The sequence below is a fragment of the Diadema setosum genome, chromosome 9 (genome assembly GCF_964275005.1).
Source record: "Diadema setosum chromosome 9, eeDiaSeto1, whole genome shotgun sequence".
NCBI classification, from domain to species: domain Eukaryota; kingdom Metazoa; phylum Echinodermata; class Echinoidea; order Diadematoida; family Diadematidae; genus Diadema; species Diadema setosum.
The window spans coordinates 30,772,701-30,785,508 of record NC_092693.1 but is presented as its reverse complement, the minus strand read 5'-3'; the positions used below and the strand labels follow the sequence as shown (position 1 = coordinate 30,785,508).

The 12,808-nt window shown below is 38.7% G+C and overlaps 1 protein-coding gene across 1 annotated transcript in view; it reads left to right on the top strand.

Annotated features, from left to right (window-relative positions):
* LOC140232937 (RING finger and SPRY domain-containing protein 1-like) overlaps window positions 1–12,808 on the top strand; it is a 38,193-nt gene that overhangs the window by 14,191 nt on the left and 11,194 nt on the right. Inside the window, exons 4-5 of the mRNA XM_072313045.1 lie at window positions 1,772–1,957; window positions 12,014–12,080. Coding sequence (XP_072169146.1) covers window positions 1,772–1,957; window positions 12,014–12,080 — 253 coding nt within the window. The remainder of the gene's footprint in view (window positions 1–1,771; window positions 1,958–12,013; window positions 12,081–12,808) is intronic.

Genomic DNA, 12,808 nt, shown 5'->3' with positions numbered 1-12,808 from the left:
GTTTATTACTGTACTCTATGAAACTGCATTCAACCACTCACGAAATTGTCAGGAAGTCCTGATTCGTGAAAAATCATAACTCGCTAGATATAAGGCATACACAGTAAATGGGGTGAAAGGGAGATGTGTGATGCCATTTCTGATTTTTTTTTTTGTATATAAGATATGCTATATATCTAGAGAGTCTAATTATACCTCCGCCAAACGAAGTTTGAAGGGGTTATATAGGAATCAGCGGACGGTCGGGCGGTCGGTCCGTTGCAAATCTTGCGTCGCGAACTACTTCCTCAGTTTTCAACTGATTCCCATAAAACTTGGCACAGATGTGTGCCTTGGGTTGTAGATGTGCAAGACGTATTTTTTGACAGTACCCAAAAGTATGTTGCCATGGTAACGGCATATTATGGGCAAAAATCGGTACAAATCTTGCGTCGCGAACTCCTCCCACAGTTTTTGATCAATTTTTATGAAATTAGGTACAGATGTTCATCTGAATATGTTAATGTGCAAGACATATTTCCGCAGTGGCAAAAAGTGCATTGCCATGGTAACGGCATGTTATTGGTAAAATACAGGGCAAAATGCTTCATGGCAAAACTGCTTAATCAGTGTTCTTCCAATTCTCATGGAATTCATATTGAATGTTTGTCTTAGGATATAGGTCAGCATGACACATTTCTTGACAGTGACAAAAAGTATGTTGCCATGGTAACAGCTCACATATTATGAGCCAAAATGATGGAAAATTTTGTGTTGCAAACTACTTCCTCAGTTTTTGCCCAATTTCCATGAAACTTGGTACAGATGTGTGCCTTTGGTTGTAGATGTGCAAGACGCATTTTTTGACAGTATCCGAAAGTACGTTGCCATGGTAACGGCATATTAATGGCAGAAGATCAAGGAAAGATCTTGCGGATTTAAATACTTCCTCAGTTTTTTGACCAAAGCTTATGAAATGTGGCACACACCTTGATCTTGGTGGGAAGATGTGGAAGACATATTTTTCGGATGTGTCGGAAGCTGCGTTGCCATGGTAACGGCATATAAATGGCAGAAGATCAAGGAAAGATCTTGCGGATGCTTGTCAAATGTAGCTCAAATTTTCTCTGTATCTAGTGCCCTGAATTTACTTCATCTCTCAAAATAACTCATATATTGTGTTTGGAAAGTATCAGATCTCTTAAAATCACTCTGTATACAGGAATTCTTTTTACCGGTAAGAAGTTTGTAGAGGTTTATTGTAACGCATAAACAGTCCCCTTCCTTCTAGAAATATTTTTCTGCAACACAGAAGTATGAATACCTTCTCCACTCGTATTTGTGCATGCCCCGTATATTGATGAAGTCGTTTTGGAGCCAGACAGAACTGATTGTGCATTATGTCAAAGAGGTAGACTCTCACAATAATGATTCTATTCTCTAGTCCTTCTCACAGGTCACGGGAATACACCATTGATATTTTCCTTCTCCCCCTCCCACCTCCTCCCCCCCCCCCCATTCCTGACAAATGTTGAGTGTTAAAAATGCAGAACTGTTAGTACTGATACTGAGTTTACTGACACTAAAGCTGCTGTTATCACTTGTTTTAAATCAAGTGGGACCACTACTCAACCCATCCTTTTGACTTTCTTCTACTGCTATTCCTACATAATTTTTCTACCACCCCAACCCCCACCCCCTTCCCCCGGACCTTGCCATTCCGGTGTGCACATCTCCAAAGCTACTAAATTCTATAGCATCTTTTCTTATTATTATTATGATTATTTTAAAGGAAACTGTCCAGCGATTGTATAGCGCCCTCAACATATCCGGCCAGCTTGCGCAGGAGGCGAGGCTGCGGCCGCCGAGGCATCGAAACATAGCCGCCGTGCTTGGCTGCATCGCTGAGAAGCTGGCCGGTCCCAAGAGTGTCTCCCTCCTGGTGCCGGAAATCATCGACTACTTGTTCAATATCTTGGTGAGTCCCTGTTGCAACCTCTGAAAGTGTAGTACTGGGGCAGATCCAGGAATTCCGTAAAGGGGAGGCGCTTTTACAAAATTAAAGGGGGGGGGGGGGCATGCACCCCCTCCCCATTTTTTCTTTTTATTTCTTTTGTTTTAACAAAAAATGAAGAGGGGATGTGGCTCTGGATCTGCCTCTGTAATACAGTAGGTTTCTGTATGTCAGCTGCAGGTCTGTTGTTGTTGTTGTTGTTGTTGTTGTTGTTGTTGTTGTTATCGTTGTTGTTGTTGATCAAACCCTTTAGTGTATTATTGAACAGGAATTGGTTTTTGCATACAAATTTATTTTCTTCTCAGCAGCTATACTAGATATGATAGTCTGATATTACTTTTCTTCCCCCTGACTAAATTCTCACTTATCCAAAATTAGTAAGTACTCTGTGATGTATCATTAAAGTGCTCTAAGATATTAAAGAATGATATGTCTGAAGTTCTTTGACCATCCCATTATAGTTCCTAACCAGCCACTACATGTAGCTTCAACATAATTGGTGTCGGGTAATGTCGTCTGCGGTATTTCTGCCTCACCTTATTTTAAACTCAAGAGTCATGTGGCTTATGGGCCATTGTGAGGTACACTGAAATGTAAAACCATATGAGTGTAGCTGTGAAGTCATGAAGGAATGTAATGGATAATATATTCATACAATGTGTTGTAGAATCATGTGATCATGCCAAACGTAGGCTCATCTACGTACACAGTTGGTATTACCGTTACCATTAATCGCAATAGCCTGAGAGTATGACCTTTGGCCGGATTAATCAAGTGCCTTAATTGAGGGGTCATAATTGAGGTCCATGTTCTACACAAAAGGCAGTACATGGTCCTATATGTGTACATCACCTTATTCACTTATAATAAGCTCAGACTATATATGATTATGCCAATTCATCTGCATGCAGTCACCAAAGACAAGTTTTGACATCACTGTAAAAGAGCAAATTTTGTTGAATAAACTTGTAACAGGGATTGAATGTGAATAGCAGCATACGTATTGAATGGGCTGGCGTGGGCTGGACTGGGTAGGCGGGGCTTAGAGCTGCATTTGACTATGTTTTATACTGTGCTACCAAGCAATTTAAAGCAATTGTATGCAAATTCTTGATGAGTCCCAGTAGATAGATATTGAGGATGGTACACATAGATGGGTATTTAGGATATTGAATGTAATGGCTACATTTTGTCATAAATCTACTGGACTTTCCTCCTTCAGAAAGATAAATCTCAAAAAAAAAAATGTTTCTATTTTGCAAGGACATCTGATGCAAAATTTTTTGTTCTGTTTTAAGAGGTAAAACTAACATGCCTTTTGCAGTTATATTGCGTTTTCGTTGTTCTGTTAACGCTGTGTTTTATGCTTATTCATGCCTTGTTAAAACAATGATGACCTTACTTGTTAGTGCACATTGTACCGAACCCAGCAGACAGGAACTGTTGTACCTGCGACGCATCCCTGCAAAATACTGTCTAGAGTTGTCCCGTAATGAAAGTCTACTTACGTGTACATGAATGAATTCCTGGAATTCTTTAAAGTGACATTCTGGGTTTTAAGACATCAGAAACTGTACAAGGGTGATAAAGGAGTTTGAGAAGAGATAAAAAGGAAGATAGATGAATGAATAAAGATGGACAGAGTGAAGGACTGGTGTATGACACAATATAGAAAAGCTAAAAATGGATAGATTCATGATAGAGAAATTGATAGATGGATGAATGAATGAATAACTGGATAGAAAGAGAAAAGGTGGACAGAATGGAAAACTTGTGGAACTTATTATAGAAAAGCAAGATTGATTTTTTAATTAATAATCATTTTGAAATACATTATCAAGTGTTTACAATGTGCAGCAGGTACAATTCAGTGAAAGCTAGAGGCTTGTTAAAATAGAATGATATGCCCTTTTAAAAGTTGCTGAATGGTGGTAGATTGATAGAGGATTGACAAAATGAAAGACGGGCTTGTGATTCATCATAGGAAAGCTATTTTAACCACTAGTCTGTAATCACTCCAGCCTGGCTGTAATGCGGTTTTATTATAGGGTGATATACTCTAGTCATTGATTAGTATCATACCACAGTGCAATTAACTGTGCAGACCATGGAATACCAGGAGATATTTTTTACCACGTATATATGTATGTACATTCTTTCCACTGGCTTCAAAGAAAATGATGCAATGATTATTTAAAAAAAAAATGGAAGTAAATACCTTGACCACAATGATTGAATCCACTAATAGCAATATAACAATGTAACTTCCACTATGCCATGCATTTGATTTTAAAGTGAACATATCCGAAAAGTATCACTTTGAACATTGTTTTACAATTATTTTTGTTAGACAAGGGAGCAGTATCATCCAGAATTTGGTACACGTTATGAATTTCCGTACCCACTGTCATCCTCACTGTAAACTTATGTTGGCCATAATTGAGGGGCGTCAAAAATAAGAAGAAAAGATGATGATGCCTATGGTTATCATGCAACAAGTCTGGAGCATTCTAATGTCAGTATCTATTGCAGCCCCCCCCCCCCCCATGTCTGTATTTAACACAAAATACAGTGCCCAAACTGAACAGATCTATGTATAAAGAGGAAGAAGAGGAGAACTTGTAAACAATACTGCTACAAGTACCTTTAAAGGAAGGTGGAGACGACAGGGGTTCCTCTTTCAGTATCTTCCAATCAAATACATCTGCACTGCTAGCAGGGCTGGTTACACAGCCAGCTATAAATAGCAATGTAGTAGGTGTCGCAATTAGGGCCATGTGTGACTGGACAATCAAGCTATCCATTTCCTGTTGGCAGGGAGCTGGGGTTAGAATGTTTATGGTTCAGTAGACTTTTGTAAAAAGTTACTGAATTCTCTTTCTTTTTCAGACTTCCATGAGAGCTTGTTGCTTTCTTATATTTTAAGTGAAAAATATAAATAATGTGTTGTTTGAAGGTTTGCATGGTGAAGTAAATGAGGGAGAAAGATTTGCGGTGACACCATGTGTATGTAGTCCTTAACCGGATCGTTGTTTGGCAGAAGAGCCTAGAAAGAGGAGAAATGAAGAGGGAAGCGACATATGGGGGTTGTGAGGAGGGCAAAAAGTGAGGAGTGGGGGGCAGTAATGGGCTGGAAGTTGAAGTTGCACTAGTGGAGATGGTAGAGAAAGGAACAGAGAGAGTGGTAAGGAAGAATAGTGTGAGAATCAAGTAAGATGTTCAGACATCGTTAGAAGGGGAAAGATGAAATAGAAGGGAAGAGGAAGAGGAAGAGGAAGGAGTTGAATGTTGTAGAATCATGGAGATAGGGGAGAGAAGTGAAGATTCATGAAACCAAGAGAACGAAGTCGGCGAACAGTGTGGCTGTGGAATGCGGAATCACTGGAGAAAGAACGAATAATCCCTCGAAGGAAGGGTAAGTAGAGGAGAAATGAGAATATGTTGAGAGAAGGGAGAGAGAGGGGGGGGGGGACAAAGAAAAGAAGAAGAAAAAAAAGAACAAATTGAAATTCAAGACGTAAATTAGAGGGAGCTAGTGTGGATCCTAGAAATAAATGCTGCGGAGGAGAAAAAATATAAAATGGAGAAGAAAATTGATGACAGTTAAATCCTGAAAAGGTTCCTGTGGGAGAATTGCAAAAATGAGAAATTAAAATAAGGTTAAAATGTAGACCTGAGGAGAGAAGACAAGAGAAATAAGCTGTAAAGAGATGTGTAAATTAATATAAGTGGTCCTGAAAAGGGCCGTTGGGTTGTATGGAAGGAAGAAATTAAAAGAAGAGGAAGAAAGAAGAAAACAGAACAGAAAAGAAAAGATAGATAAGTAGCGTAGAAACAGACAAAAGTGTAAGAGAGAGAGGAAAGAGAAATGAAACACTGAGTAAAGGTGGTAGTGAAAGTAGAGCAGGATGTCTAGTTATAAGAATAACTAGGAGAACCGAGGAACTTGACGTTTCGGGCAGGCGTGATCGGAGAAGAGGCAGGTTATATATGGAGAATGCGGACCTAGATGGAAGTGGTCGGTTGAGGCGGGCTCGCAGGCGGGCTGAGCGTCAGCTGTTGGTGGAGTGTTGCGGTCGTTGATGCGTTCTATTGTTCTCGTAGTGTGTTGATGGCGGAGTACATCTGGGAGGGCTAACTTGGCTGTTAGAAGGTCGTGGTCGGAGATTGGAGTCCGGGTTAGTAGATGGGGTGGACGCCGGTGGTGTGGAAGACTTGTGTCTGTGAGGGCGTCTTCTGGAACCAGCGATAGGTGTGGTCGTGAGTGGGAGGCGCGGTTGACGTCGTGGGCGCTGTTGTGAAGAAGTAGGGGAAGAGATATGAGAGGAAGAAGTAGAGGGGGGAATGTGCTGTGGAGAGAGTGTGTTGTTGTTGTCATTGTTGCTGTTTGATTGTCTGTTGATGAGAGGAAGCCAGATGTTGTTGATGTGGAGTCCAGTATCCTGTGTTAACAGTGTCATGTGTGTGAATTTCTATGGCTTCTCTGATGCGTCGTGTGTTCCAGTTTTTGATGGATGTGATGAGTTTGCTGTCTTCCCACTTGATGTGATGTTCCGACTGTTGAGCGTGTTTCACGATGGCTGACTTTTCCCATTCCAAACGTCTGTAGCATGTTTTGTGCTCTTTCAATCTGGTCTCTAGCGATCTCCCTGTTTCACCTATGTAGACTTTGCCGCATTCGCATGGGATACGGTAGACACCTGGTTGTTTGTGTTTGGGGTGCTTGTCTTTGTGTGATTGCAATGATCCCATGCGAATGCGGCAAAGTCTACATAGGTGAAACAGGGAGATCGCTAGAGACCAGATTGAAAGAGATTGTTTTCGTCTTCTTTTCTTTGTCCCCCCCCCCCTCTCTCTCTCTCTCCCTTCTCTCAACATATTCTCATTTCTCCTCTACTTACCCTTCCTTCGAGGGATTATTCGTTCTTTCTCCATTGATTCCGCATTCCATAGCCACACTGTTTCGCCGACTTCGTTCTTCTCTTGGTTTCATGAATCTTCACTGCTCTCCCCTATCTCCATGATTCTCCAACATTCAACTCCTTCCTCTTCCTCTTCCCTTCTATTTCATCTTTCCCCTTCTAACGATGTCTGAACATCTTACTTGATTCTCACACTATTCTTCCTTACCACTCTCTCTGTTCCTTTCTCTACCGTCTCCACTAGTGCAACTTCAACTTCCAGCCCATTACTGTCCCCCACTCCTCACTTTTTGCCCTCCTCACAACCCCCATATGTCGCTTCCCTCTTCATTTCTCCTCTTTCTAGGCTCTTCTGCCAAACAACGATCCGGTTAAGGACTACATACACATGGCGTCACCGCAAATCTTTCTCCCTCAATATAAATAATGCCATGTTATAGGCCCTATTTTTTGTCAGGGTTAGTTAAAAACAGTTTTTTTTTGTTTTGTTTTGTTTTTTGTTACTGATCTTTGCCATGCCCTCGGTATATCATTAATCTCAAAGAATGAAATCTATAGAAATTTTGTCCATCCCAAATTTCATATTTTGAAATAAGCTTCTCTTTCAGTTAAGTCAGGGATATGACAACATAACTTTCGTATAAAGTTAATGGAGTGAGTATATGTCATGTTGATGATTTTGAGTGTGTCACCTTGTTTTTCCTGGTATGTTTCTTTCCTTGCCTTTTTAAAAAAAATATTTTTGTAGTTTCCTCTGAGTGTCTCAGTCTACTAGCCATTCAAATTGTTTCATTTCTATTTCACTGGAATTTTCTCATCAGGCACTGGTCTTTCAATGTTGAGAAACCCTTAAGCTGAAATTTGCTAAATTTTCACAGGGTAATGGTAGTAAAATATCAACATAACAATATTTTATCTTAAAGATTTTCAATCTGTTGCATACCTGTTTGTTACACAAACTTATTACAAGTCAAAATTTGAAATAGGGTTGTACTATGTGATTTAATAAATAAAGTAGATGGTGATGTCCATAATTTGTGTGTTGTGCAAATAGAGACTACAAACTAGCTTTGTGTCAGCAATGCATAGATTGTTGAAGTGATGCTCTTTCTACGAAATTTCGAGGATCATATTGTGGTCGGGAATGTACTTTCTGTTTAGCATATCTATCAGGCTTCTATTCTTGGACACAATGCAGTGGCCTTCTATGCATTTTCAGTTTTGTTTTGCATTTGTTCATTTCATTTGTTCATTTGTATGTTGTTGTTTTTTGTCTATTCAATGTTTTTGTCTGGTTCAAGGAGGAACAACACTGAAACATGGTATTTGAATCATGGCAGAATGTTGCTAAGATACGACAAAGCATTTTGCGTGAAGAAATGAAGGAGAATGAAATAAATAATTTACAATGTACGATGCACAAGGACTCCCTGTGTTGAAAGGACAGACAACAAATTTAGGACCACTACTGACAATAGATTCGACAAAAAGCTACCGCATCCTTGGGAGAGCGCTGAAGTAAAAGCTAGAGGATGAGCCCTCATTCGTATGATTAGTAATGTAATCACGACCACATACTCTGTGTGCAGCGAAAACGATAGGCTGCCCTCCATCACTCAATTAATACTGCCATGCATATTATGTACATGGTGGTTACTATACTAGAGGCATGCTGAAAAAATGTGTGGGTTTTCAGTCTATAATAAGATATGGATGTGTGGATTGTCAGAGAGTTGGAGTGTACATTTTTAAAATGACTAGGATGAGTATGTAATATGCTGTAAAAAGAAGACAGACTGTTAAAGGACAAGTTCACCTTCATAGACGTGGGTTTAGTGAATGCAGCAATATTAGAACACTTCAGCAAGAGTTTGAGGAAAATCGGACAATCCGTTTAAAAGTTACGAATTTTTGAAGTTTCTGCTCAGTCAAGACTGGATGAGAAGGCTACTATGGCTTGTGATGTCACATGAGTACGACGATATAAAGAAAGAATAAAGAAAATTCAACATATTTCCATTTTTTCTCGCATGACGAATGAACACTCAACTTCTCTCTTTCAGAAGGCAGGGGGAATAATATTACCCTTAATATACCTCAGTGACAAGTCGAAGAAATGTGCACTTTATTCAAAAAGTAAAGTTTTGTGAACTTCTCTTTTTATTTTCCTTATATCGTTGTACGCATGTGACATCATGCACTGTAGTAGTCTTCTCATCCAGCAGTGACTGCGCAGATACTTCAAAAATTCATAACTTTTGAACGGATTGTCCGATTTTCCTCAAATTTTCACTGATGTGTTCTACTAATATTGCTGTATTCTCTCCATCCTTAGGTATATGAAGGTGGACTTGTCCTTTAATGACCTTTTTGTGTGTGTGTGTGTGTGTGTGTGTGTGTGTGTAAGGTAGCATTGCCAGGAATCAGCAAATCTGAGATGAAAGTGAAAATGTCACATGTAGTACAAAAAAACCCAAACAAACAAATTCCTTGAATAGTTAGTGATGTTATCGTAGTGAATGTCTTTCAAATATCCACAAAGAAAGTTGTCCACAGATTCTGCTTGAAAGACATTAGCGGTATTATGACTTGAAAATGTCATATGTGTGATGGAATGCAAGCAAAAGGAAGCAAGTCACATGTCAGCAGTACCCTTTTAAACAAGAGCTATGTAAAAGTGTGAAATGAAAACCAAAACCAAGATGAAATGAATGAAATGACTAAATCCTCAAGTTTGATTAACCCACGTCTCAACCAGTCAACAATGAGATGAAACCAATTATGCCAGTCATGACCTTCATTGCAAGAAACCACACTTCTCTTGTTTGGTTCTCTGTAGTATTTTATAATAAGTCTTATCATTCATCGATAAGTACTTATTGAGGCAGAAATGAAAACTTTCCTTTTATTTGAGCTCTTTTGTTTTAGTGAATCTATATTCATTTCAATTGCAGAGTAATCAGAAGTATCCAAATCGCTATATTTATAGATAGTGCTTAAATTGACAACATATTTAATTAGAAAAAATGTGCATGTCTGTCTCGGCTTGGCAGAGTTTTATTGTTTTTTCTTTTGTTTTTTCACAAATTGAATGGATTTGACCAATTTATTGCAATCTTTGTCTCTAAAATATTAAGATACAGGTGTATTTGATGTTAAATTCAGAGCTGTCAAATTCATGAGGACATGGAGATAATATCTGGAGCAAATATACCCTAGGACTTAATTGGTTAAAGTGAAGTCAAATTTAATTCTGTCTGCATTTTTCAGTCTGCTGTGGTATTTGTACATGCATGTGGCATACATTTATGCCATGTTGTATCATCATTTCTTTGAGTGACGCATGAAATTCGGTTCCAGTTGAAAACAAATTTATTAGTGTATAGTTTGCAGACATCCTGATCACCAAATGCAATTAATTAACCTTTATTAATTTGCAGAAAGAGCTTGTTTTATTAGAGATTATTACATTACATGAGCAGTTTCAAGCCATGCTGGAAATTTTGCAAAAATGCAGAGTATTGTAAGATGTGGGCATTCACCGGTACTACTTGGTATGCTGCACAAAAATGAACTACACTGCTTGGCATATATTCATGGGGGTTTCATTTTTTTAAACTTTATTTTATCTAATAATAAAAGACTTGTAAAGGAAGCTCGCCCTTTTCAAAGCGGTAATGCATGTGAATTCATGCCATAGGATGCACTGAATGGCGTAGCTTGAAGCCAATGGCATAATGATTAGCAGTGGTGTTGTGGATCATATGGAGAGAGAAAGTTCAGGAGAAAGATGTTAAGAGTGTGTACTGTAAAAGTGGACATTTCCGCACATCTAGCGCAACTAGCACAAAAATATAAGCACACAAATTTTTTTACGTGCCACACAGTACACTCCAGTAGATAATGCCTTGATTTTACAAAATTAAAAATATGCGGATTTCATCTTACCCAGCGGAGCGTGAAAAATTACTCACATGAAAATACCCACTTTTACAGTATTATGTACTACTTTTGTGCCATATGTACTCATGTGACAGAGAGAGAGAGAGAGAGGGAGAGAGAGAGAGAGAGAGAGAAATGTAAAAGGTTTGTGCATATTGTATATGTGTGGCAGATGAAAGGGAGTGTGTTTTTGCATGTGTGTGTGTCTGTCGGAGAGAGAGAAAGAAAGAAAGAGAAGGAGGGCAAGATAGAAAGGGAGAGTAGAATCTAGCATGAGAGAGCCTGTAGGTATTTTTAATAGTGGCTAAAGCACGCTTTCAAGACCTCTTCACACTGAACGTTAATGTTATTACCCTAGTAAGTGTCACACTGATTAAAGGAGAATCAATTCAAAATATTATGTGAATTGAGGGAATGCACCAATATTAGCAGAAAACATAAGGAAAGTATAAGGAAATTGGGACAATCCGTTGAGAAGTTATGAATTGTTAAAGTTGTGGTGCATCCATCATTGGATGAGAAAACTACAACATTTTGTGTCATCACGTATGGACAATGGTATATAGGAAATATTTATAGAAAATTTAACATATTTTCACTTTTTTCAAATAATGGAAGAGCACTGGACTTACCTCTTCTGAAAAGAGGAGAAATAATATTACCTTCGGCGTGTCAGTGACAAGTCGAGGTAATGTGTACTTTTCATGAAAAATAGAATTTTGTGGTACTTTTTTTTATTATTTCTGTGTAAGTATATGGTTGTATACATGTGACATCATGAACTGCAGTCGTTTTCTCATCCAGTGTTGACTGCACAGAAGCTTATTGTCTGATATTCTTCAAACTTTGCTGATGTGTTCTACAATTAGATATTGCTTCATTCGTTCAGTCCATGTGTATATTTGGGTTCCATTCCCCATTTATGGCACGAGGTACTGGCTAAACCTGAACCTGGACAGCAGCTGTACAGCGGATGTTTTGAAAAGCCTCTCAATTCAGCAACCATAAGGACCGTAAGGGGACAGAGGAGTGAAGAGAATGTGGCTCAAGGAATTATGTAACCATTACAAATGATATGCTGTGAGCACTTATTGTGGATTGCTAACTGCATACATGCTTTTGATCAAATGTTTGTATGTTTTGTTTTCTTTTGCAGACAAGTGATGTTCATCCTCAAATCACACTGTATGTGCTCATAGCCCTGGAAAAATTTTCCCAAACGAGTAAGTCTTTGGGCCACCAGTCCCACTTCTGCTGTATTGTCTGTTTGTTTTGTTTGTTTGTTGGGCCTCTTTTTTTTTCGGGGGAGGGGGGGGGGAGGGGATTGGGGATTGTATTTGTTTATATAGATTTGTCGTTGCGATTTTTTAATCTCACATAGCACCAGCCCTCTTCTCCTCTATACTGTTTTTCACCTCTCACTGCTGTTCCATGATTGTTGATAATCAGTAATGCCTACATCACTCCAGATTCATCCCCTTTCACATGAAAACAAGCTAGGCAATGAGCTAGTTTGTATTGATGATGGTGATGATGATGATGATCAAGTCCTCAAAGAAAAATAATATCAATGATAACATTAATGTTCAAAATGATAAGTAAATCAGTGTATTATACAAAGCTATAGGTATGTTCAACAGTGAATCGCATTACGTATTGTCAGCATGAAAGATACTACATGACAACTTGCCTAAAGAGATGGCATTATTCTATAGTGTCTTTAAAACTTAAACTGATTGTGTATGTTCTTAATCAGAACCCTGTTGCATAAAACTATTGTAACATTGCAATTAATTACAATTAACTCTGCAATCAGTGATAACTACCATAGCAACACTATTTCACAGTAAATCAAAGCCAAGAAATCACTGATGGTCACCATTGATTGCAAAGTTTCCATTTAGTATAAAGTTATATACCATAGTTTGATGCAATGGGACCCTGATCTTAT